Below are 27158 nucleotides of genomic sequence, written 5' to 3'. Positions count from 1 at the left end.
GAGGCAGGAGGCTGGGAGGAGGTGGGGAGACTGATGAAGTAATCCAGGTGGGATAGGCTGAGTGATGGTATTGAGGTGGTAGCAGTTTGCATGGAGAGGAAAGGGCAGATTTTAGCCACGTTGGGAAGGTGGGACCGACAGGATTTGGTGATGGATTAAATACGTGGGTTGAATGAGAGGGAGGAGTCAAGGTTAACGCCAAGGTTACGGGCTCATTAGATGGAAGGGATGGTGGTGCCATCTACAGTGATGGGAAAATAATGGGGAAGACAGGCTTTGTAGGGAAAGATAAGGAGCCCTATTTTGTACATATTAAGTTTGAAGTGACGGGAGGATATCCAAGTACAGATGCCTTGAAGGCAGGAGAAAACATGAGACTGGAAAGAGGGAGAGAGATTGGGGCTGGAGATGTAGATTTGGGGATCATCTGCATAGAGGTAGTAGTTGAAGCCATGGGAGTGAATGAGTGCTCCAAGGGAGTGGGAGTAGATACCTTCTCCTTCCCAGGGATTTCCATCCTAGAATTTCAGGATGTTCTTTTCTATGTTTTCTCATGCTTCAAAGCCCTTATTTTTTATGGTATTTGTTAAGTGCTTACTAAGTGTCAAACACTTTTCCAAGAGTTGGGGTAGGTTCAGCTTAATTAGGCTGGACACAGTCCCCGTCCCACGTGGGGCTCGAAGCGCTGTTCTGTTTGCTGTTCTGAGAATTAATTATATTCCATTTCCAATATGGAGCGGGTCCAAGTTCTAATTAATGATGTCTTTCATATACTTCTGATATCTTCGGTCATCCTACCTTATGGATATCCATATATCCAACTCTCTCCTGGACCCGCTCCAATCTGGCTTCCGTTGCCTCCACTCCACCGAAGCTGCCCTCTCAGAGGTCACCCATGACCTCCTTCTCGCCAAATCCAATGGTTCCTACTCTAACCTAATCCTCCTGGACCTCTCAGCTGCCTTTGACACTGTTGACCATCCCCTTCTCCTCATCACATTATCCAACCTTGGCTTCACTGACTCCGTCCTTTCCCAGTTCTCCTCTCATCTCTCTGGCCGTTCATTCTCGGTCTCCTTCAGGGGCTCCTCCTTCCCCTCCCATCCCCTAACTGCAGGGGTTCCTCAAGGGTCAGTTCTTGGTCCCCTTCTGTTCTCCATCTATACACACTCCCTTGGTGAACTCATTCGCTCCCATTGCTTCAACTATCATCTCTAAGCAGATGACACCCAAATCTACATCTCCTCCCCTGTTCTCTCGCCCTCCCTCCCTCCCTCCCTCCAGGCTCGTATCTCCTCCTGCCTTCAGGACATCTCCACCTGGATGTCCGCCCGCCACCTAAAACTCAACATGTCCAAGACTGAACTCCTTATCTTCCCTCCCAAACCCTGTCCTCTCCCTGACATTCCCGACAATGTGGATGGCACTACCATCCTTCCCGTCTCACAAGCCCGCAATCTTGGTGTCATCCCCCCCTTCATTCACCACACACATCCAATCCATCACCAAAACCTGACGGTCTCACCTTCACAACATTGCTAAGATTCACCCTTTCCATTCCATCCAAACCGCTACCTTGTTGGCACAATTTCTCATCATATCCTGACTGGATTATTGCATCAGCCTCCTTTCTGATCTCCCATCCTCCTGTCTCTCCCCGCTTCAGTCTATACTTCACTCTGCTGCCAGGATTATCTTTCTACAGAAACGCTTTGGTCATGTCACCCACCTTCCTCATATATCTCCAGTGGTTGCCTATCAACCTTCACATGAAGTAAAAACTCCTCACTCTTGGCTTCAAAGCGCTCCACCACCTTGCCCCCTCCTACCTTACCATCCTTCTCTCCTCCTACAGCCCAGCCCACACACTCTGCTAACCTCCTTACTGTGCCTCTTTCTCTCCTGTCCCGCTGTTGACCTCTGCCCCACGTCCTCCCGCTGACCTGAAATGCCCTCCCTCCTCACATCTGCCAAACTAACTCTCTTCCCCTCTTCAAAGCCCTACTGAGAGCTCACCTCCTCTGAGAGGCCTTCCCAGGCTGAGCCCTCCCTTTCCCTCCGCTCCTCCTTTCCTCCCCAATGCCCCCTACTCCCTCCCTCTGCTCTACCCCCTTCCCCTCTCCACAGCACTTGTATATATTTGTATTTATTTATTGCTCTATTTTATTAATGGTGTGTATTAATCTATGGTTCTATTTATCTATTTTGATGGTAGTGATGCCTGTCTACTTGTTTTTGTTTTGTTGTCTATCTACCTTCTAGACTGTGAGCCCGTTGATGGGTAGGGATTGTCTCTAACTGTTGCCCAACTGTACTTTCCAAGCACTTAGTACAGTGCTCTGCACACAGTAAGCGCTCAATGAATACGATTGAATGAATGACAACCTGTTTAGCTTGTATGTACCCCAGTGTTTAGAACAGAGCTTGGCACATAGTAAGCTCTTAACAAATACCATCATCATGAATATTATTATTATTAGTGCTAGGCACATAGGAAGCACTGAACGAGTACCGTTATTGTCATTGCACTGTCCCAAGCGCTTAGTACAGCGCTCTGCACACACCAAGCACTCAATACATATGACTGAAGGAATGAATCTACCCCAGCGCTTAGAATAGTGTTGGGGATAGCGCATAGGCCTGGGAGTCAGAAGGTCATGGGTTCTAATCCCTGGTCTAACACTTGTCTGCTGTGTGACCTAGGGCACTTCACTTTACTTCTCTGGGCCTCAGTTGCCTCATCTGTAAAATGGGGATGAAGAGCCCTACATGGGGCAACCTGATCAACTTGTATGTACCCCAGTGCTTAGAATAGTGCTTGGCACATATTAAGAGCTTAACAAATCCCACTATTGTTATTATTGGTGCTGGGCACATAGTAAGTGCTGAATGAGTACTGTACTTATCATTGCAGTGTCCCAAGTGCTTAGGACAGCGCTCTGCACACACCAAGCGCTTAATAAATCTATCCCAGCGTTTAGAATAGGGTTGTGGATAGAGCAGAGACCCAGGATTCAGAAGGTCACGGGTTCTAATCCCGACTCTGCCACTTGTCTGCAGCGTGATCTTGGGCGAGTCCCTTTACTTCTCCGGGCCTCAGTTGCCTCATCTGTCAAATGGGGATGAAGACTGCGAGCCCCGCGTGGGGCAGCCTGATAATGTTGATAATAATAGTGTATTTGTTAAACGCTTACTAGGTGCCGAGCACTGTTCTAAGCGCTGGAGTAGATACAGACTGTAAGCCCGTCAAAGGGCAGGGACTGTCTCTATCTTTTGCCGATTTGTACATTCCAAGCTCTGCACATAGTAAGCGCTCAATAAATACTATTGAATGAATACAGAGTCATCAGGTTGTCCCACGTGGGGCTCACAGTCTTCATCCCCATTTTCCAGATGAGGTCACTGAGGCCCAGAGAAGTGACTTGCCCACAGTCACCGGCCGACAAGTGGCAGAGCTGGGATGATGACCCCGGCGCTCAGAACAGTGCTCGGCACCCAGTAAGCGCTTAACAAATCCCACCCCACTGTGCTTAAGGATGCTCGGCAGAGAATAGCGCGGGAGGGGTAGCGCAACGCCCCGTAGAGGTAGGGCAGGGCTGCGCCGGCAGGCGGCGCTGTGTCCATCGTCCCGCCGCCGCCTTCAAAGCTCCCGCCGCCCGGAGCGGCGTCCGCAGATTCGTCGCAACCCGGATTCGGGGGCGCCGGTCCTCGGGAGGGGGGGGGATCCCGGGACCGGGGGGCTCCGAGGGGGCGGGGACGCCGGCGGGGCCGCGGGGGGTCGGGGCCCGGGCGGGAGGCCCCGCGGCGGCGGCGCCTTGGCGAATGAGCGGCGGCGACGCCGTGGCGAATGTGCGGCGGCGGACGTGCGGCTGGCGCCGCTGGGGCCGTTGTCTAGGAGAAGCAAGATGGCGGCGGCGGCGGTGATGGCGGCGGGCTCGGCCGCGGCCCCGGACGAGGACACCGAGCTGCGGGACTTGCTGGTGCAGACGCTGGAGAACAGCGGCGTCCTCAGCAGGATCAAGGTGAGGCCCGGACCCCCGGCATTCGCTCCTCCGCACTCACCCCTCACTGTGTGCACTGCGCTAAGCGCTGGGGAGATGACGGCGCAGCCCCAGCCGGGGACGACCGCTGTCCGCTGTCCATTCATTCATTCACTAGTGTTTATTGAGCGCTTACTATGTGCAGAGCACTGTCCTAAGCGCTAGGAATGGACAAATCGGCAACGGATAGAGACAGTTCCTGCCCATTGACGGGCTTACAGTCTAATCGGGGGAGACGGACAGACAGGAACAGAAGCAATAAATAGAATCAAGGGGATGAACATCTCATTAAAACAATAGCAATAAATAGAATCAAGGGGATGGACACCTCATTAACAAAATAAATAGGATAAGAAAAAATATATACAAATGAGCAGAGGAGCACAGTGCTGAGGGGAGGGAGGGGAAGGAGCAGAGGGAAAGGGGGGGGAAAGGGTCTACCAACACGAGGATTGGTAGAGGAGCCTCATCGGTGCCAATCAAGAAAAGACACAAATATACACCGGGGCTGCGGGGAGGGGGAGCAGAGGAAAAGGGGCATTTATTCATTCATTCAATAGTATTTATTGAGCGCTTACTATGTGCAGAGCACTGTACTAAGCGCTTGGAATGGACAAATCGGCAACAGATAGAGACAGTCCCTGCCCTTTGACGGGCTTACTATCCATCTATTTATTTATATTAACGTCTCCCCTCCCTCCCCTCTCTTAGTATTATGATGATGGTATTTTTGTTTTATGTAGGGTGTTTCTTAAGCACTTACAAATGTTAAGCCCTATGCGCAGCGCTGGGGAAGATGCAAGCTGATGATAATGGTGGTATTTCTAAAGCGCTTACTATATGCAAAGGACTGTTCTAAGCGCTGGGGGGGCTGCAAGGTGATGATAATAATAACGTTGGTATTTGTTAAGCGCTTACTATGTGCAGAGCACTGTTCTAAGTGCAGGGGGAGATTGTCCCATGTGAGGCTCACAGTCTTCATCCCCATTTTACAGATGAGGGAGCTGAGGCACAGAGAAGTGAAGTGACTTGCCCACAGTCACACAGCTGACAAGTGGCAGAGTCGGAATTCGAACCCATGACCTCTGACTCCGAAGCCCGGGCTCTTTCCACCGAGCCACGCTGAGGTTGTCCCACGTGAGGCACACAGTTTCAATCCCCATTTTACAGATGAGGCCCAGTAAAGTGACTTGCCCAAAGTCACACAGCTGGCAAGCGGTAGAGCCGGGATTGGAACCCATGATCCCTGACTCCCAAGCCCAGGCTCTTGCCACTGAGCTAATCAGGTTGTCCCACATGGAGCTCATGGTCTTCATCCCCATTTCACAGATAAGGGAACTGAAGCCCAGAGAAGTGAAGGGGTTTGCCCAAGATCACACAGCAGACAAGTGGCAGAGTTGGGATTAGAACCTATGACCTTCTGACTCCCAAGCCTGGGCTCTTGCCACTAAGAACGCTGCTTCTCTAAACTCTGACCTCGTTGTTGATTGCTGTTGGATTGTACCTTCCCAAGCGCTCAGTTCAGTGCTTGGCACACAGTGATCGCACAATAAACACGATTATCATTATTACTAATAATACTACACATTCCCCGACCCTCAATCCCAAAGGGACACCGAGACAGCCAAGGGCAGAGGGGTGGGGACTGCAGACATAGATTGTCTCTCTTTGTGGCTGTACTGTAATAATGATGATGGTAATTGTTAAGCGCTTACTATGTGCCCGACACTGTACTAAGCGCTGGAGTGGTTGGACTCATTCCCTGATCCAAAGGGGGCTCACAGTTTCGATCCCCATTTTACAGGTGAGGTACATGAGGCACAGAGAAATCAAGCGACTTGCCTAAGTTCACATAGCAAAGTGGAAAAGCCGGCCATGACCTTCTGACTTTCAGACCCATGCTCTATCCACTACGCCATATACTTTCCCAAGTGCTTAGTACAGTGCTCTGCACACACTAAGCTCTCAGTAAATACGATTGAATGAATGATCCGGGCCCAGCAGCGTCGCCGTGTGAAGGCGGAACTGAAGTGATTTTCCCTTTTTCTGCAACTTTACATTGGGCCCCACATGGAGCCCTGTTTTAATAATAAATATTGTCACATTTAAGCACTTATCAAATGTCAGACACTGAACCGAGCAGTGGGGTGGAAGCAAGCGAATCCAGATGGGCATGGTCCCTGTCCCACATGGGGCTCACGGTCCTAAACCCCATTTTATGGATGAGGTAGCTGAGGCCTAGTGAAGTGATTTGTTTTAGGTCACACCACAGACAAATGGTGGAGGCGGGAGCGGGATTAGGCCCTTCTGACTCCCAGGCCCATGCTCTATCACTAATAGTAATTATGGTGTTTGTTAAGTGCTTACTATGTGCCAGGCACTGTACTAAGCACTGGGGTGATAAAAGCAAATAGAGTTGGACACTGTTCCTGTCCCACATGGGGTTCACAGTCTCAATCACCATTTTACAGATGAGGTAACTGAGGCCCAGGGAAGTGAAGTGACTTGGCCAAGGTCACACAGCAGACAAGTGATGGAGCCAGATTTAGACCTTCTAACTCCCGGACCTGGGCTCTATCCATTAGGCCATTCTGCTGGGAAGACTGAGCTGAGAATAGTATCACGCAGTAGAGAGTGACAGAGTCGGGATTAGAACCCAGCTCCTTCTGACTCTCAGGCTCGGGCTCTAACCAATGGGGCAGTCAGTATCCCTCATGAGTTGGGGACCCCGTCCGCCTAGTCTCCGCCCTCACCCTCTTAGTCATATATCCAGACACCCCCAACCCATTGCTTAGGCTGGTACCAGTTGCTGTCGGAAATATTTGTTGGTTGTGGCGGAGACGGCAGATGTGTCTTCCAACCTTATGCTCGGTTTCTGGTGTGGAAGTTTGGCTTCGGGACTTGTCACTGATGGTGGCTGGAAGCTAGTTCACCCAGAATTGCAGTGGTGCAGTGCTTTGCTTCTATATAGTTCTTCAAGGCACGAAAGGCATCAAGCAACCAGTAGGATTGATTGAGCACCTACTGATTAAACAGTATCTGTTAAGTGCTTATTGGGTGTGATGGACTCAATGAAACACTGTGAAAAAATATGAGTGAGAATTAGAGTCCCTGGGCCTGGAGGGTCTGACAGTCTAAGAGTAAAGAGGGAAAGGGAAATGGCAGCAGATACAAAATGAGCAACTAAAAAGATTGCCAAAACAGCATGAAAGATGTGGAGGGGGATAAATGCTAGCCATAGGGTATGGTGGCTAGAAGAGCAGCCTCAGGCTACCTATGGCTCGGCTGCAGCTACAGTAAATACCACAGTTACAGTCCAAAGGCAGCGTCTCCCACTGCTTCTATCCTTCCTGCCAATGTGAAGCGTGGTAAGTTAGAATACAGGCTGCAGAACGCGGTTTTAAGTGCTTAGAAGGGTAGGATAGAGGTAGATCACTATAACTCCTATAACCAAGCAAAGCAACATGGTCTAGTGGATAGGACACGGGCCTGGGAGTCAGAAGGACCTGGGTTCTAATCCTGCTCCGCCACCTGTCTGCTGCATGACCTTGGGCAATCACTTCCCTGAGCCTCACTTACCTCATCTGTAAAATGGGGGTTAAGACTGTGAGCCCTATGTGGGACAGGGACCCTGTCCAACCTGATTATCTTGTACTTACCCCAGGGCTTAGTACAGTACCTGGCACATACCAGGATTCTTATTAACCCAGCCCTCATATTGCACTCCTCCAGCGTCAACCTCTTCACTGTACTTTGCTGTCACATATCTCACCTCTGACCTTTTGCCTGCGTCCTAACTCTGGCCTGGAACGCCTCCCCTTTGTTGCCTATCAACCTCTGCATGAAACAAAAACTTCTCACTCTAGGCTTCAAGGCTCTCCATCACCTTGCCCCCTCCTACCTCTCCTCCCTTCTCTCTTTCTACTGCCCACCCTGCACACTCCGCTTCTCTGCCACCCACCTCCTCACCGTCCCCTGTTCTCGCCTGTACCGCCGTCGCCCCTGGCCCAAGTCCTCCCGCTGGCCTGGAATGCCCTCCCTCCTCACCTTCACCAAACTATCTTCCCCTCTTCAAAGCCCTACTGAGAGCTCACCTCCTCCAAGAGGCCTTCCCAGACTGAGCTTCCCCTTTTCCCTCTGCTGCCTCTCTGCCCCCCCTTCACCTCCCCTCAGCTAAGTCCCCTTCCCCCCTTTCCCTCTGCTCCTTCCCCTCTCCTTTCCCCTCAGCACTGTGCTTATTTGCTCATTTGTATATATTTTTATTACCCTATTTATTTTGTTAATGAGATGTACATCCCCTTGATTCTATTCATTGCTATTATTTTTGTCTGTCTCCCCCGATTAGACTGTAAGCCCGTCAGTGGGCAGGGATTGTCTCTATCTGTTGCCGAATTTTACATTCCAAGCACTTAGTACAGTGCTCTGCACATAGTAAGCGCTCAATAAATGCTATTGAATGAATATCCGACAATTACTCTCCCCCGCCTTAAATCTTTATTGAAGGCACATCCCTTCTAAGAGGCCTTTCCTGACTAAGCCTCTATTTCCTCCTCTCCCACTCCCTTCTGCATTTCCCTTGTCCTTGGATTTGCTCACTTTATTCACTCCTGCCTCAGCCCCACAGCACTTATCCGTAATTTATTTATACATATTAATGTCTGTCTCTCCCTCCATACTGTAAGCTCGTGGGCAGGAAACATGTCTACCAACTCTGTTATATTGTACTGTCCCAATTGCTTAGTACAGTGCGCTCAATAAGTGTGATTGAGTGATAGATGACACGATTCCCACCCAGAAATAATGTACACTCTAAAGGGGGCAGCAGAAAAATAATTTAAAAGTAGGAAAAAGTGCTTACCTGTGTCTACCCTGATTACCTTGTATTTACCCCAGCACTTAGTACAGTGCTAGGCACATTTAGTAAGCACTTAAATACCACGATTATTATTATTATTATTATTATAGTAGAATATGTAAGTCAGGATGTACAGAACTGCAGTTTAATCTTCTGGTGAGCAGAGAATGTCTCTTTCAGGTCTTTCATCCTCTCCCAAGCACTTAATAGGGTGCCCTGCACACAGTAAGTGCTCAATAGATGCAACTCATTAATTGTGATGACTTAAGTGCTAGGTAGTACATAAGTGCTGAATAGGTGGTAAGAGAGACTTAAAGAGTAGAAATTAGATATGAATTGGGGAACTCTACCATTAGGGGATAGGATCTCAGAAGGACTGAAAAGGGGGAGAACTTTGGCCTATCAAAGTTGAAGGGAGAGGGAGTGAGGAAGAGGTTGGTGCAGAAGAGGTGAGGATGAGGCCCCATCTCCCGCCTACTGTTCCTCTCCAGACTCCTTGAGTGACTTGTCTACAACCTGCTGTCTCCAATTCCTCTCCTCCAATTCCCTCCTTGACCACCTCCAGTCTGGCTCCCATCCCCTTCATTCCACAGAAAATGCCCTCTCAAAGGTCACCTATGCTCTCCTTCTTGCCAAATCCAGCGGCCTCAGAAGGACTTTGAAAAGGGGGAGAACTTTGGCCTATCAAAGTTGAAGGGAGAGGGAGTGAGCAAGAGGTTGGTGCAGAAGAGGTGAGGATGAGGCCCCATTTCCCGCCTACCGTTCCTCTTCAAACTCCTTGAGTCAGTTGTCTCCAATTCCTCTCCTCCAGTTCTCTCCTTGACCACTCCAGTTTGGCTCCCGTCCCCTTCACTCCACGGAAAAGGCCCTCTCAAAGGTCAGCGATGATCTCCTCTCCAAATCCAATGGCCTCTACTCCATCTTAATCCTCCTCTACCTCTCAGCTGCCTTCGACACCGTGGGCCCACCCCCCTTCTCTTGGAAACATCATCCAACTTTGACTTCACTGACTCTGTCCTTTCCTGGTTCTCCTCTTATCTGTCTGGCAGTTCATTCTCAAACTCCTTCCCAGGCTCCTCCTCTGTCTCCCACCCCCTAACTGTGGGGCGGGGGTGTGTGTCCCCCTCAGGGTTCAGTTCTGGGTCCCCTTCTAATCTCCGTCTACACCCACTCCCTTGGAGAACTCATTCACTCCATTCAATCACTCCAGCCCTGATCTCTCTTCCCTCTCTGCAGTCTTGTATTTCCTCTTGCCTTCAACACATCTCACTTCACCCCTTCCTACCTTACCTTGCTACTCTCCTACAACAATCCAGCCCACACACTTCGCCCCTCTAGTGTTAACCTTCACACTGTGCCTCAACCTCATCTGTCCTGCTGCCGACCTCTCACCCATGTCCTACCTGCTACTTGGAATGCCCTCCCTCCTCAAATCTGAGGGCACATCTTCTCCAAGAGGCCTTCCCTGACTAAGCCACCCTTTCCCCTTTTCCCACTTCCTTCTGTGTTGCTCTGACTTACAACCTTTGTTCATCCTCCCCCCCGCAGTCCCACAGCACTTATGTACATACCTGTAATTTATTTGTGTATATTAATGTTTGTCTCCCCCTCTCTAGACTGCAAGCTCATTGCGGGCAGGAATGTGTCTGTTCATCGTTTTACGGTACTCTTCCCAATCGCTTAGTACAGTCTTCTGCACACAGTAAGCGCTCAATAAATACGAGTGAATGTATGAATGGAGTAGATTTTTCTTGAGAGGAGTGAAGAGTGCGAGTTCAAGTTGCAGTGGGAGAAGAGAGTAGATAAAGTAGGAGAGAGTCCTAATGGAGTGCTCTAAAGACAGTCATCAGGAATGTTTGCTTGATGAGGAAAGGAATAGGTAACCATTGGTTGTTTCTGAGGAGAGGAGAGATGTGTTTAGAATGAAGTTTTAAACCAGTGATCTGGTCAGCCGAATGACAAATGGACTGGAGGGAAGATAGCCTGAAGACAAGAAGACCAGTGAGGAGGTTGATGTTTAGTAGTCAAGGTGGGAAATGGCAAGTGTCTGAACCAGCATGTTAACCATTTGTCAAGAGAGGAAGGGGTGGATCCTAGAAATGTTCTGGAGGAAAAACCAAACAGAATTTGGCCATAATGGGGATTGATAGGGAAGGAGGAGGCAAAGGTTGCCTGCTTCAGAGACAAGGAGCCTATGTCGTATGTCATCAACTGTTTTGGGAAAGTTAAAGAAGAGGAGGGAATTTGGGAGAGAAGATGAGTTGTTTTGGATATAGTGAGCTTCCAGGAGGCAGGAAGAAAAGCAAGGTGGAAGAAGAGGAGAGAGGTTGGGACCAGAACTTAGAGGTGGTAATTGAAGCCATGGGAGTGGATGAGCCCAAGGGAAGAAGTGAAAAAGGAGAGGGAAGAAGACCTAGGACAGAGGCATATTTAGTTTAAAGAGTGGCTCCAGAGGAAGTAAGTTCCAGGCTGGACAAAAAGTGTTAGGGGTAGGATGCGGGAGAGCCATGAGCGAGGAGAGTTAGTTAGAAGGTGAGCTTGGGAGGAACAAAGAATGTGACCTGGAAAGTAGTAGGTGAAGAGAGCCAAAATGTGTGATGGGGGAAAACTGGTGCGGAACCTTGAAGCCAATGGAGAGCCTTGATAAAGAGGGAGATGGGTAGCCATTGGAGGTTTTTGAGGAATTGAGAGATGTACCTCAAGTTATAGGGTCTATGCAGCAGTGTGTTTGTAACCCACCACATCTCCCTCCCACTCCACATCCACTCGCGCATCTTTCTGAGCTATCTCTCAAGGGATCTACCTTCTGCTTTCATATTCTACCTCCTTTTCCTGTACTTTTAACCCCATCCTGTCCTACTTTCAAAAAAACCTGTTCTTTTTCCCTCCGTGACTGCTAACTTCAACTACTTACTGCCTGATGCGCCTTCCACTTTGCCTTCAAACACAGCTATCTTTCTGGTTGCTCCTTCTCAATCCCTTTCGCAGGCTCCTCCTGCGCTTCCTACCTCCTCACTGTGGGAGTTCCTCAAGGTTCAGTTCTGGGTCCCCTTCTATTCTCCATCTACACCCACTCCCTTGGAGAACCCATTATCTCCATGGCTTTAACTACCGTCTCTAGGCAGATGATTCCCAAATCTACAGCTCCAGCCCCGATCTTTCTTGTTCTCTGCAGTCTTGCATTTCCTCCCGCCTTCACGACATCGCTACTTGCATGTCTGACTGATACCTCAAACTTAACCTGTTCAAAACAGAACTCCTCAACTTCTCACTCCAGCCTCTTCCTTCCACTGACTTTCCCATCAATGTAGGCAGCCCCGTCATCCTTCCTATCTCACAACCTTGGCATTACCCTTAACTCATCTCTCTCATTCAACCCACATATTTGGTATGTCACCAAATCCCTTGCCTTTTCCTTTCCATCCTGCTATGGTGTTGATCCGAGTACTCTTCCTATCCTGCCTTGACTGCTGTCAGCCTCTTTGCTGACCTCCCTGCTTCCTGTCTGTCCTGATTCCAGTCTGTACTTCACTCTATCTGGATCATTTTTCTGAAAAAACATTCAATCTATGTTACCCCACTCCTCAAGAACCTACAGTAGTTGGTCATCCACCTCTTCATCAAACAGAAACCTCTTAGCATTTGTTTTAAACACTTAATCTCTGTCCCTCCTCCTGTTCTTTCCTTGCTGATTTCCTAGTACAACCCAGCATGATCACTTCATTCCTCTAATGCCAACCTACTTGCTGTACCTTGATCTCCCCTTATCTTATTGCCGTCCCCCTCACCTATATCCTGCCTCTTTCCTGGAACTCCCTCCCCGCATCGTATCTGACAGACCACCACTCTCCTCACCTTCAAAGCTATATTAGTATCGCATCTCCTCCAAATGGCCTTCTACGACTAAGCTCTCATTTCCCTTACTCTCTCTCCTCCTTTTGCATTGCCTTGTACTTGGATTTGTGCCCTTTTTCACCCCACTCTCAATCCTGCAGCACCTATATACATAGCTGTAATTTATTTTAATGTCTGTCTCCCCCTCTAGACTCTAAGCTCCTTGTGGGCAAGGGACATGTCTACCAACTCTGTTATATTGTAGTCTGGGGTACGCTTACTACAGTGCAATTGTGACTGATTTATTGATCTCTTTACTTCATGCACATGGCTTTTTAACTCCCTGGAAATTATCATGCTTTCTTTTCCATTTCTTTCTCCCTCGCTTTTCTGGTTTTTAGAAAACAAAAAATATGTGGTTTAAATGATAACCAGGAACTGTATTTCAAAATCTTTTTGGAATTTAAGGATTTAGCTTCTCTTTTGGTCTGTTATGACTGAGAATGTCTGAACCGAAACATGAAAAATTCTGTTCAGAAATGTAGCTAAAGGTAAGGCACTAAACTAACCTTGCCTTTTTCTATGTTATTCTTTCAGTCTTTTGTGTGGTGTACACAGAACCCTTAGTTAGATTAATGATTATCATTTTTGTCTGTTTTGCTTGTTTTTCAGATTGTGTGCCCTTACTTGCATCAATTATCTTATCAAATACGAGCTCAACTGTTTAAAAAATAAATAGTGTTCAGAGGAGCTGGGTTATAATTTTAGGGTTATAGGCTGGATGATTTGCTTCCTTTCTGTCATTAAGACAATTATTTTTTAAATACTTTAATTTTCTTTTTTGGTAGGCTGAACTCCGAGCAGCGGTATTTTTAGCACTAGAAGAGCAAGAAAAAATAGAGGTATGGAACCGTGAACTTTGCACTCACCAAACTTCTAAAGCAATTTCTCTAAAGCTGCTAAATAGTGAAGTGTAACAAAAGTGTTATTTGGAAAACCAGATATTTAATTTGTTAATTTATAAAGATAAAACTGTCTTTTGTACTTGAAGATGCTTCTGGCAGTGAAATTCACCATGGATGCATATGAGTGTGAAAAATTCCAGCCACATTGTGTACCTACAAAGACTGACCCAGTTATCCTCTCATCTCTGTTGCTTGCACTAGTTCCACCTTTGCCTCCTTGTTTCACAATCCTTCAGAACATCTGCTCCAACAGATCCTCTCCTTTCCTGATTGCAGTACGCTATACTGGTCTCTTGACAGTAGTTGATTCCCAGCTTTCAACTGGGATGGAACACTGAGGTTTGCTTTTAGTTTCCCATTTTCAGTTCATTGTCCAGCAGCTACTTGCCCGTGTCTCCTCTCAGTCAGTGGTATTTTTTGAGCACTTATTCTGTGCTGAGCTTTTGTGAGACTACAATAGAGCCATGTTCTTGGCATTGAGCAGATTCTCCTGGTTTTTCACACTCTGCATAATGGTGTTACAGTGAGCACACTTTCAGTGCTGCAATAAACTGCCTTGGTTTTAGGACTTTGTTATTTGGAATCCTACCCTGCCATCTGATGTTGAGTATAGTCTGTAAATAACACACACTGATAGAGCTGCTCGAGTGTCCAGTATAGCATCTGTGGAAGTCCAGGACTCAGAGCCATAGAGAGAGCCTACATTCTGATTAATAGTTTTCCAGACGATGTCATGGCTGCCTCTAGTTGGTTTTTTATTTCCTTGTCTATTGTTGCATCATTGGTTAGTGTGCTGCCTAGGTAGCAGAATTTTGTGACAATATTTACTTTGGGTTGCCAATATAGAGTTTTGGTTGTGTGTTTAGCTTTCCTTGGTTTTGTTCAGATTTATTGTCAGCCCATTTCATTTGGATTATTTGGAGAAGTGATTTACAGTGGTTTGCATGCCTTCTTGGTTATGTGCCTATAAGTTACAATCATCTGCTTTCAGAAATACTTGATTGAAGGTCTTGAGGGCTTTGGGTTATTCTCAGAGCCTGTTGACTTGGAAGTTTCCTGGAGGAGCAAAAGTGTATTCTCACACCTCACCTTCCAGTGGGACCCCATAGAATACATTTTACAGGACTGGGCTCATTCGGCTTCCCTGCTTTACCCCCTGCACTGGAGAGTGGATTGGACAGGACACCCCCAGCTCTGTCTTGAATTGCCATGCTATGATGATGATGTTGGTATTTGTTAAGCGCTTACTATGTGCTGAGCACTGTTCTAAGCGCTGGGGTAGACACAGGGGAATCAGGTTGTCCCACATGGGGCTCACAGTCTGTCACCCGTTGCCGGGGACAGGTTCTTTCGGAATCGGCGCGGGAGAGAGAGAGAGAGAGAGGGGGGCTGGAGATGGAAAACCTGAGTTTTGTATAGAATTTATTCCGCGGGGCGGATTGAATTAATTAATTATTTAGATGCGACAGTCGGCCTTCCCTTTTGGGGGAAGTATGGTGTTAAAGCTTCCCCTTTGGGAGGAATTTGGTGTTAAAGCTTCCCTGATGGGAGGGTTACACTAGTATGTTACTCGAGTGTGGGTGGACACCAGGGCCCGCCCAGGAAGAGCCCGTTAATGGTTTACTCACAATGTGGTGAGGCGGCTAGTTCCCACCATGTGCGCACCCACTTGGGAGGAATCCACTTAAGCGTTCAATCTACTTATGCGCCGACCCCATTTAGGCCTTAGACTTACTTATGCGTTACAAACTCGTGCGTTAAACTCACTTGCGCGTTACACTCGCTTGAACGCTACCCACTTACGCACTAAACTCACATGTGCATTATACTCACTTATACATTGCCCGCTTATACACTAAGCTCACATATGCGTTACACTCATACATTACCCACTTATGAATTTAACCCAGTTATGTGTTACACTCACCCATCCCGCGACCCCTGTCTCTGTGCGTTGTTCCTGGTGGCAGAATGGCATCTGGTGCTCGGGACAGGGAGAGACACGTGGGTGGCCGTTGCTACCGCTGTAATCTTCCCAGAGAGACCCGAGCACCAGAGGCAACAGGTATTTATTACCTTTGGTTTGGGTGGTCCCCACTTCCTTCCTGTTCAATCTCCGCCCCCTTCCGCTCCCTTCCCTTCCATACCTTATTGGGTGGGCATGGAGGTGAGGGACACCTATCTTCCCGTCCTGCCTCCTCTGGCCAGAGAGGTTACGTCACTGATGGCATTTTGACCTTTGGGTAGCCGGTGCCTAGGTCCACCTTGGCACATACCACCCCTTGGCCCTCGCCATACGTGCCCATTTGACCCCAACCTTCCCTGCGTCCCCTCCGGGGCGCGTGGTGGTGGAGTGATGCCGGAGGCTGTGCCCTCCAACATTGTCCCTCCCCTGACCACAAGGAACTGATATCCTCTCCTGGCTGGCCACAGAAGTCCAGAGAGTAGATCCATAGGTCGGGGCAGAGGACAGGGCCCATGCTCTGGCCAGGGGCTTAGGACCGGGGGTGGGGGCGCGGAGCCTTTAAGGTGTGGTGACCAGAGGTAGAGAGGGTGACTGGTGGACTACAACATTCTTGAGGTAATGCACAGAGAGAGGAGTCGGGGACGACTGCAGTGTTTGTCGCATGCATGTGGAGAGGACCGAGCAACAGCAACCTAGGAATCAGCATCCCCCCACTATGCCCACCAACAAGAGCAAAAGCAGCAGCAACCCATGGAATAGTGAGCTCCCCCAGTTCGTAAAGACTCCTTGGAACCAGTCCCAGACTCCTCCAGCGGTGTCATCATTCTGGTACTGGTTAACTGCGTGGTACATATCGGCAACAATTGCGTCCACATGTCCAGAATTGTCAGGGATAAAGGTGCAACACTCCTTCCCGATAAGCTTGCAGACCCCTCCTTGGCTGGCGAGGAGGAAGTCAAGGGCCATTCAGTTCTGAAGGACGGTCGTCCGGATGGCTTTCTGTTCGTCCCTGAGGGCCATAAGGCTGACAGCAGTGTCATTGGTTAGCTGTTCAATTAGTTTAGCTAGGTTAAGTATTTCACGAGCCGCCCGTGCAAACCCATATGCAGGAAACATAATCCCGAAGAAGCGTTCAGACTGAGATTGGGGCCCCCCGACGGTTTCGGAGTCGACCTTCCGGGCGACTCAGGGTGTGACGGATGGCCGGGAGCACAAAACCAAGGAAGCATGTCCCTCCCCAGCCGGCAGGGAGCCACCGATAGGCACGGATGCCACAAATTAGATAGGCAGGTACCGCACAGGGGATGGTGCCACTGTTGCCAAAGGTCCCATTCGCAGTGAGCAGGCCATGGGAGCGGACATCCACCCCCTGCTTGGTGGTCAGCGGGCCACAATGTCCGGCCGCAGATCTGCGCCCGCCCTGGAGCTTAGCTACGTCACATACATGGGAACTATTGCCTGCCCAGAATTTGGTACCAGTACTGTGAAAGCAGAATGGGAACACGGCATGGTCAGTCCACCCACTCACCATAAGGTATGTGGTGGCATTTGCGGGCTCCGCGACAGGGCCGGTGCTGCAGGGATGGGGGGCTCCCGTTGTATTGAACCAGGTGGAGTTGTCATAAGGATGGGCTATAAGGGGGTACCCTCCCCCTCCATTCAATGGGGAATGCCCACAAACCCAACAGTTTGAAACGTTCAGGTCCTGGCTATAGTGGGCCAAGGCCTTCAAGAAGATGTTGCCGCGGGCTCTCCCACATTCCAGGGTCAGGATGACAAGCAGGCCGAGCAGATTCATGGAGCGGTGGGTCAACATTTCCCCTCTCCCAGGTGTGGTATCTGCCAAAGAGAAGAGCTTAGGTCTTGGAGGATGTCCAAGCCTCTACCAGAGTTAGTGGGCAGCCCTCATTGGTATTAGCTGTCCCAAATCTGTCCCGTCAGAGCTCTCATAAGGGTAAACCCATAACTGGCCTTTCGGGGAATGCCGGATAATGACTCGCTTCCCAATCTGTCTCCAGTATCCTTCTCAGGGGAGGGTGGTGAGCTGTGTTTGTATCCCTGTGGGAGCTATGTAAAGGTGTGCTGAGCCCCATCCCTGGTGGAGGATCTGGGCCTCGGTATCTACCAGGAAAGAGACTTCCTGGCGGTCATCCATTAGGACGGTCATAGGCCTGTAAAGGGCCGCGGCCACCGTCCATTAGCCGGGCCCACCGGATCTCCCTCCTAGTCTTCCTCCTCCGGGGTGGTTGGGACCTGTGGTGTACCTTCCAGAGTGAGCAGTTTTAGGATATGGGTGGGTAGTCCATCTAACTCGTCCATAGGAAAGCCCCGTTCCCTCAACTCCCGCCAAATAGCTACCCGTCCTAAGCCCAATCTTCCTGAGCCGATCCGCTTCGGAGGTTGGCGGGTGTCCCTTCTAGTATATGTTGGGGCTGACTTTGTCCTCCTCAAACCTAGGCCCTTCCCAATCATGGTTGCTACACGCCGGGTAATGGGTACCTCAGAGGACTGAAATAGTCACTATTGACCACATTGGCCAATGCGCTCCAAGTGCTTGCTCCTTTGGCTCTATCCCTCAAGCGGTGAGCCAGAGCATGCTCTGGCCCCGGGGGTGCACCCATTACTATGGCACGAAGTAAACCCTCTTGGGCGGGTAGGGACCATGGACTAGGTTCCTGAGTTTTCTCCCTATCATCCAGGAGTTGTTCGATCCCAAGCACCAGGAGATGCTGGATTAGTGTAGTTAGGTCGGTCCACCGGAGAGTGCCGGCCCTTCCTTGTTCACTCGGCGGTATCATCCGAGCCCAATGTACTGCGAGGGTCCAAAGAGTTCGACCTTGTGTGTGAGTATGGGATACATCCACCCCTGGACCCAAATCTAGGCGGCTGCTTTCATTTGGGCTGAGGTCTACCTGAGCGGCTGCTCCCTTCCAAATCCTAGCCAGTCAGGCTATCACCGGTTCCCCGGCGTCCCGGGAAAACTCCTTAGAGATCTGCCTGAGCTCAGGGGCTGTGAAGCCCATAGTCTGGGTGGTGACCTTTCCCTCAGGGTTCCGCTCCTCCTTGATAATAGGGTAGATGGGCTTGGGCTGGCACTTGGGATTCTGCGGGGGCACCACCTGATTCTGCTAGGGAGGGGGCGGTTCCACTTCTGGTAGGGGGCCGAGATCTCCCTTCCCTTCCCCTGAGCAATTCCCCGGCAAATTCCCGAGTACATGACTTGCTTAACCTCCTGCTCGGTTACCGGAAGGTTTCTCCTCTCCTTTAACTCCTTGGCCACCCGGGGTGCCAATTTCTGCTCCAAAAGGGTGTTCTGCTGTGCTTTAACCTCAGCCGCTGTCTGCAATAAGAGGCATCTCGTGTCACGTTCCCTTAGTTTCGCCTCCAGGGCGTCCCTTTCCTGCCGCTACCGCCAGCGGTGGCGGCCTGCAGCACTGTTGCTAGGAGGCCGAGAAAGGCAGTCTTTCCTTTCCTTTTCCTGATTTGGGTATCCTCACGCCAATTACAAAACTCCCTCACCAGATTGGCCGGATCTTCCCAATGGTCCTCCACCCAGCGGCTGTCCCATCTCGGGGTTTTCCATCCCTGATTCGCAAAGAATTCAAATAGCCCTCCTGGCTCTCTGTTGCCTATCGCCGATCCCATCCTCGTCGCCATTTATGTCACCCGTTGCCGGGGACAGGTTCTTTCGGAATCGGCGCGGGAGAGAGAGAGAGAGAGAGAGGGGCTGGAGATGGAAAACCTGAGTTTGGTATAGAATTTATTCCGCGGGGCGGATTGAATTAATTAATTATTTAGATGCGACAGTCGGCCTTCCCTTTTGGGAGAAATATGGTGTTAAAGCTTCCCCTTTGGGGGGAATTTGGTGTTAAAGCTTCCCTGATGGGAGGATTACACTAGTATGTTACTCGAGTGTGGGCGGACACCAGGGCCTGCCCAGGAAGAGCTCGTTAATGGTTTACTCACAACATGGTGAGGCGGCTAGTTCCCACCATGTGCGCACCCACTTGGGAGGAATCCACTTAAGCGTTCAATCTACTTATGCGCCGACCCCATATAGGCCTTAGACTTACTTATGCGTTACACACTCGTGCGTTAAACTCACTTGCGCGTTACACTCGCTTGAACGCTACCCACTTACGCACTAAACTCACATGTGCATTATACTCATACATTGCCCGCTTATACACTAAGCTCACATATGTGTTACACTCATATATTACCCACTTATGTATTTAACCCAGTTATGTGTTACACTCACCCGTCCCGCGACCCCTGTCTCTGTGCGTTGTTCCTGGTGGTAGAATGGTGTCTGGTGCTCGGGACAGGGAGAGACACGTGGGTGGCCGTTGCTACCGCTGTGATCTTCCCAGAGAGACCCGAGCACCAGAGGCAACAGGTATTTATTACCTTTGGTTTGGGTGGTCCCCACTTCCTTCCTGTTCAATCTCCGCCCCCTTCCGCTCCCTTCCCTTCCATACCTTATTGGGTGGGCACGGAGGTGAGGGACAACTATCTTCCCATCCTGCCTCCTCTGGCCAGAGAGGTTACGTCACTGATGGCATTTTGACCTTTGGGTAGCTGGTGCCCAGGTCCACCTTGGCACACAGTCTTAATCCCCATTTTACAGATGAGGTAACTGAGGCACAGAGAAGTTAAGTGACTTGCCCAAAGTCACACAGCTGACAAGTGACAAGTGGCCGGGATTCGAACCCATGAACTCTGACTCCAAAGCCCGTGCTCTTTCCACTGAGCCACGCTGCTTCTCTCCACTGAGCCACGCTGCTTCTCTATCTATCGTATGCTATCGTTACAGTGTTTGAAAATCCTAATGACCTTTTAGGGCAGCCGAATTTGCTAAATAATTTTCCGAGTCCAGTTTTATTGATGGGGTCAAATACTTTTGTATGGTGTTTAATAGGTACTCCCTTCACGTCCCGGAATCCGATGTGCTGCTAAGATTGTCTGCTGCGGCACAAGGTGAAATGAAGCCATATGATTCCAGGGGTGTTTGGTCAACGATATTCCTTAGTAGCCAGTCCAGGGTTTCTCTGGCTAGGATCTTGCCAGCAATGGAAAGTAATGAGCTGCTTCAGTAATCACCACAATCTGATTTTTGGCCTTATTTCCTGAAGGTGGTGACGGTCATAGTATCTTTGAGATCCTCTGGCATTCCTGAGTTTTGTCTGGTGAGGAACTCGTTGTGGGCAGGAAACATATCTGTTTATTGTTATATTTTACTCTCCCAAGTGCTTAGTACAGTGCTTTGCACACAGTAAGTGATCAATAAATATGACTGACTGAATGAATGAAAAGAGGTTGTGTCAATGTTTAAGCAGTGTCCCCTCTATTCTTGCCAATGAGTATATCTGGTTGAGAGGCTTTACCTCCTGGTCTAACTGCCGCAGTGATTTAGTCCATAGGCAGGTCAAATGCCATACCTTCACATGTTGGAAGATTTTCTACGATGTTCGGTGCCTCATCTTCAATGGAAGGTCTCTTGAGAATATTGAAATGCAGTTGCCATCTCTTCAGGATTCTCTCTGTGGCTAAGCTGAGACTGATCCATCTTCAGTCTTCAGAAGTGCCATGGTAGCAGGAAGGGGGCCTTGGTTTCATGGCAGTGTGCATAGCCCTGAATCTCTTACTTTGTCCTTTATACTGTAAGTTCCTTGAGGGCAGGAAATATGTCTACCAACTCTGTTATTGTCCTTTCCCAAATGCTTAGTACAGTGCTCTGCATACAATAAGCGCTCAGTAAATATGACTGATTTGGCATCCCAACACTTGTTGCGCATATTCCTTAATTAATCAGTCAACCAATAGTATATGTTGAGCGCTTACTATCAGTCAATCACCCCCTCCCCCTCTCCCACCCCAGGAACCTCAGGCCTACAACCTCCATCTCACCCCATTCAGACCATTTCTGGTCCCTGTCAGTCAGTAGTATCTACTGAGTCCCTACTTCGTTCATTCAGTTGTATTTATTGAGCACTTACTGTGTGTGAAGCACTATGCTAAATGTTTGGGAGAGTACAATAAGACAATAAAGAGTCATAGTCCCTGCCCACAGCAAGCTCACAATCTAGATGGGGAGACAGACATTAATATCAATCAATAAATAGATAAATTACTGCTATGTACATAGGTGCTGTGAGAATGGGAGGGAGAATGATTGAAGGAGCAAGTAAGAGCAGCGCAGAAGGGAGTGGAGAAGAGGAGAGGAGGGCTTAGTCAGGGAAGACTTCTTGGAGGAGATGTGCCTTCAATAAGGTTTCTGAAGTGGGGGAGAGCAATTATCTGTCTGGTAGGAGGGAGGGTGTTCCAGGCCAGAGGTAGGATGTGGGCGAGAGGTTGGCGGTGAGCTAGATGAGATAGATATTGACTTACTCCTTACTTAGTGTTAGAGGTACGAAGTTTGCGGGCTGGATTGTAGGAGAGTAGCAAGGTGAGGTAGGAGGAGGCAAAGTGATTAAGTGCTTTAAAGCCAGTGGTGAGGAGTTTTTGTTTGTTGCGGAGGTAGATGGGCAAGCACTGGAGTTTCTCAAGGAGTCGGGTAGTGGGTAGTCCCCTATTGTAGGCATTTGGGAGAGTACAAAACTGTTAGAAGACACACCTCTGTGCCCAGGAGGCTAACAGGATAGCAGGGAAGATGGACACAAAATACATTACAGGTAAGAGGGATAAAGGGAATGGAAAATATATGTGGATGAGTAGACGAATAGAGGAGTAAGTCAATATCCACAGAAATACTATGGTGATTGAGAGTGTATAGGTGCTGAGGTAGCTCAGAACTTCCAAGATGGCAGTTAGGAGATCTGATGAGAAGAAAAGTTAATTGAAGAAAGTCTCTTGGAGGAAGTACAATTTCAAAAGGGGTTTGAAGATGGGAAGACCTGGGGTCTGGCAGATTTGAAGAGGGAAGGAGTTCCCAGGAGGAGGAAGGGTTGAAAGCAAGGCGTCACCAGTGGGTGGGCTAAGGAGGCAGAGTAAGTTAACTAGAAAGGAAGCTGATTAAGACCTTACTATGTGCCAAGCACTGTGCTAAGGATGAGTAGATATAATCAGTTTAGACAGCTCCTGCTCCTCATGGAGCTCATTCTCTACGAGGTGAGGGACAGTAGGTATCTTATTCCCATTTTACAAGTGAGGAAACTGAGACAGAGAGAAGTTTAAGTGACTTTCCCAGAGTCGCACAGCAGGAGAGTGCCGTGATAAGAATTCAGGTCTCCTAACTCCCAGTTCCATATTCTTTCCACTAGATATTAGTTTTATGTTCACATGTATGCATTTGACCCAGAAGGTCGGTTGAGTATAGCTGTACTTGTATGAAGTGCTATCGGTGCAAGGTGGTTCCTCACTGTCGCATTGCTGCGTCTTCTGTGTAATATCTTCAGTCTTCAAATCTTCACTGTGATTCACCTGGGCTTGGTTTTGTCAAGCTGGATCCCCTAGCCTTAGCCTCCGTGGACCGGGCCTGACCCAGGCCAGAAGTCAATAAATATTCATTTGTGGTATCTTGGTGACCCAGGTAGAGTGATATGGAGTGAGTTTTAAAGGTATAAAAATGGAAATATTTGGGAAGAATTTAGTTCTTTTCCAGAAAGTTCACTCTATCGCATTTCATTCTAAGTACACTTGGGTTTTTTTGTTGTTGTTTATTGAATATTTTATTTTTATTTTCTAAAGGGACAATGTCCAAGCAGTAGAAAACATAGCAATCTCTCTGAGTGTTTTCATTTCTAAATATCAACTCTTCAAGAAAATTGAAAGAACTGAAACCCTTCAGTAGTTTTGCTTTTTTATATATAGATCGATTGCTAGGTATGCTTTTCTTGGAAGGATAATTATTTTTCAAATTCATTTCTTGGGATGAGTATTATAATGGTTTTTCAACATCTGAGTTTGATAGACAAAAAAGTGATCGTTTTTCTAAGGGTATCTGAAACCGTCAGCTAGGCCCCCAAGCGATTCCTTCCCTCTACAGCCCTTATGCAGAAGCATTGCCGGTGGAGTCAACAGTACTGGCCGGTAACTGCTGTAAGTTACCTGATGGCAAGTGATAACTGTTATATGAATGGAGCTGGGATTTTTGGCTGCGTACCCCCCCAGATCCTTGTCTCCTGGCAGAACGACCCTCTCTGCCGAAGACCCAGTGACCAAGAGACCTCAGACTCCAGCACAAAGAGAGAGCAAGAGAACAAGGCCTGTCCCTTACGGTTCATGTGAATGCCGCCCAGAGGCGGAACCACGGTCAGTCACTTCCTTCTCCGTCCACACTGCCCACTGTGTAGCTTAATTGCGGTTGTGTGTTTCGCACGCTTGGCGTGACCAGACGAGTCTCTCACTACGTAAAGATTGTCATCTTTGCCTCGGCGCATATCCGGTCATTTTGGCAACGACGCTGATCAGCTCCCAGATGGCCAGCTACACCTACATCCCGGCAGCGTTCCTTGTCAATTTCCAATTGCCAGCCGATCTCTCAATAACGCCTTGAGGCCTCCTCTGCTCTATATGCATAATCCTATCATTACCTTGAGCTGCTTCCTGTAGAAAGGAGGCCTCCCCCAATCAGGAGCAGCTCAGCATTAACCATGTCATCCCTCAGTAGAAACAGTAAGAAATAATATGTTCTGAATTTTTTTCCTTGAGAAACCAAGCCATTCTCAATCTTGGTAGTCCCCAGATAGAATATTTTTAGTGCCATTTATAAATTGTAACTTTAGTTCATCAAAATATATATGAACGGCTATAACTGGAAAAAAGGTAATACTTAAATATTATGTTTTGAAATTTGTTTCTTGAGAAATCAAACTGTTCTTGGAACTTGGTTGTCCTACATACAATATTTTGAGTGCAATTTATAGATCATCGTAGATTAATATATATATGGGGGGAGGAGAGTCATTCATTCATTCAATAGTATTTATTGAGCGCTTACTATGTGCAGAGCACTGTACTAAGCATTTGGAATATACAATTTGGCAACAGATGGAGACAATCCCTGCCCAGTGATGGGCTCAGAGTCTAATCGGGGGAGACAGACGGACAAAAACAAGACAACATAATCACAGTAAATAGAATCAAGAATGAGGTGTACGTCAACAAAATAAATAGGGTAATAAAAATATATACAAATGAGCACAGTGCTGAGGGGAGGGGAAGGGAAGGGGGAGAAGCAGAGGGAAAGGGGTTTAGCTGAGAAGAGGTGAAGTGGGGGAAGGGGGAGGGAGCAGAGGGCGGAGGGGGAGCAGAGAAGGGGCAAAGGGAGCAAAGGGAAAAGGGGAAGAGACAGACAGACACACCTTTGTACCAGAAAAAGACACCACAGTCAGTAAACACAGGAGAAGCAGCGTGGCTCAGTGGAAAGAGCACGGGCTTTGGAGTCAGGGCTCATGAGTTCGAATCCCAGCTCTGCCACTTGTCGGCTGTGTGACTGTGGGCAAGTCACTTAACTTCTCTGTGCCTCAGTTCCCTCATCTGTAAAATGGGGATGAAAACTGTGAGCCCCACGTGGGACAACCTGATTCCCCTATGTCTACCCCAGCGCTTAGAACAGTGCTCGGCACATAGTAAGCGCTTAACAAATACCAACATTATTATTATTATTATTATTAAATTCACCTATGGGAGACTGTGTGATGGAAAAAGTCACAGTTTAGGCCAGATTGTGCCCCCGCAAAGACTGTCCCTTGTACTGTCATGTTGCTGTTCAAAGCACCTGGTGACTTTCATTTTTGCCTTTTTGGCTCACGATTCTTTAAAGCTTCTGCTCTAAAATTTCCTTTTTTAATCACAGTAATCCAAGTTGGTCTACGCATAGCTATTGATTGACAGTTTTTAGCCAAGATATAGCATTGTCTGAGATGCTGTCTTAAAGGCCATCTTAATCTGTAATATATTTCCTCTTTCCTTGCATTTGGTTGCTAACTTTAACTCAACATTTAGCAGCTATTTGTCTGTCTTCCTCACACTTTACATTCTGTTCACGTTTGCTAAAATAAGCAGAGGTTCCAGACCAGAAGACTGATTTTTTTAGGAATCCATTGTTTGTGATCATGGCTTACCATCTACTATTCATTCATTCAATAGTATTTATTGAGCGCTTACTATGTGCAGAGCACTGTACTAAGCGCTTGGGATGAACAAGTCGGCAACAGATAGAGACAGTCCCTGCCGTTTGACGGGCTTACAGTCTAATCGGGGGAGACGGACAGACGAGAACAATGGCAATAAACAGCGTCAAGGGGAAGAACATCTCGTAAAAACAATGGCGACTAAATAGAATCAAGGCGATGTACAATTCATTAACAAAATAAATAGGGTAACGAAAATATATACAGTTGAGCGGACGAGTACAGTGCTGTGGGGATGGGAAGGGAGAGGTGGAGGAGCAGAGGGAAAAGGGGAAAATGAGGCTTTAGCTGCGGAGAGGTAAAGGGGGGATGGCAGAGGGAGTAGAGGGGGAAGAGGAGCTCAGTCTGGGAACGCCTCTTGGAGGAGGTGATTTTTAAGTAGGGTTTTGAAGAGGGAAAGAGAATCAGTTTGGCGGAGGTGAGGAGGGAGGGCGTTCCGGGACCGCGGGAGGACGTGACCCAGGGGTCGACAGCGGGATAGGCGAGACCGAGGGACGGTGAGGAGGTGGGCGGCAGAGGAGCGGAGCGTGCGGGGTGGGTGGTAGAAAGAGAGAAGGGAGGAGAGGTAGGAAGGGACAAGGTGATGGAGAGTCTTGAAGCCTAGAGTGAGGAGTTTTTGTTTGGAGCGGAGGTTGATAGGCAACCACTGGAGTTGTTTAAGAAGGGGAGTGACATGCCCAGATCGTTTCTGCGGGAAGATGAGCCGGGCGGCGGAGTGAAGAATAGACCGGAGCGGGGCGAGAGAGGAGGAAGGGAGGTCAGAGAGAAGGCTGACACAGTAGTCTAGCCGGTATATAACGAGAGCCCGTAATAGTAAGGTAGCCGTTTGGGTGGAGAGGAAAGGGCGGATCTTGGCGATATTGTAGAGGTGAAACCGGCAGGTCTTGGTAACGGATAGGATGTGTGGGGTGAACGAGAGGGACGAGTCAAGGATGACACCGAGATTGCGGGCCTGAGAGACGGGAAGGATGGTCGTGCCATCCACGGTGATAGAGAAGTCTGGGAGAGGACCGGGTTTGGGAGGGAAGATGAGGAGCTCAGTCTTGCTCATGTTGAGTTTTAGGTGGCGGGCCGACATCCAGGTGGAGACGTCCTGGAGGCAGGAGGAGATGCGAGCCTGAAGGGAGGGGGAGAGGACGGGGCGGAGATGTAGATCTACTAGTGAATGTACGTCATAAGTGACACAAATGGAACCGTTCAAGGATTCGGGTGCGATGTCCGTGAGAAGCCGTTGCCAAGATTGGTCTCTGGACCTTTGTGTCTGGAACCTGATACTTCTGCCACATTGTTTGATGGTCCCCCAAAGGATATACCGGTCTTTTCTGCTTCCTCAGCCTATAGTTGCATCTTCAGTTATTGCAC

General features: G+C 48.7%; 1 protein-coding gene across 3 annotated transcripts in view; it reads left to right on the top strand.

Annotated features, from left to right (window-relative positions):
- Window positions 1–3901: 3901 nt before the first annotated feature.
- The window catches only part of CEP43 (centrosomal protein 43), a 67240-nt gene continuing 43983 nt past the window's right edge, over window positions 3902–27158 (top strand). For all 3 annotated transcript variants that reach the window (XM_029049165.2, XM_029049166.2, XM_029049163.2), the window contains exons 1-2: window positions 3902–4022; window positions 13578–13631. In XM_029049165.2, coding sequence (XP_028904998.2) covers window positions 3906–4022; window positions 13578–13631 — 171 coding nt within the window. In that variant the 5' untranslated portion in view covers window positions 3902–3905. The remainder of the gene's footprint in view (window positions 4023–13577; window positions 13632–27158) is intronic.

Source organism: Ornithorhynchus anatinus, chromosome 21 (assembly GCF_004115215.2).
Source record: "Ornithorhynchus anatinus isolate Pmale09 chromosome 21, mOrnAna1.pri.v4, whole genome shotgun sequence".
In the NCBI taxonomy this organism is placed as follows: Eukaryota; Metazoa; Chordata; class Mammalia; order Monotremata; family Ornithorhynchidae; genus Ornithorhynchus; species Ornithorhynchus anatinus.
Note: the sequence above shows the minus strand (reverse complement) of the source record. Positions and strands in the feature narration are given on the sequence as shown.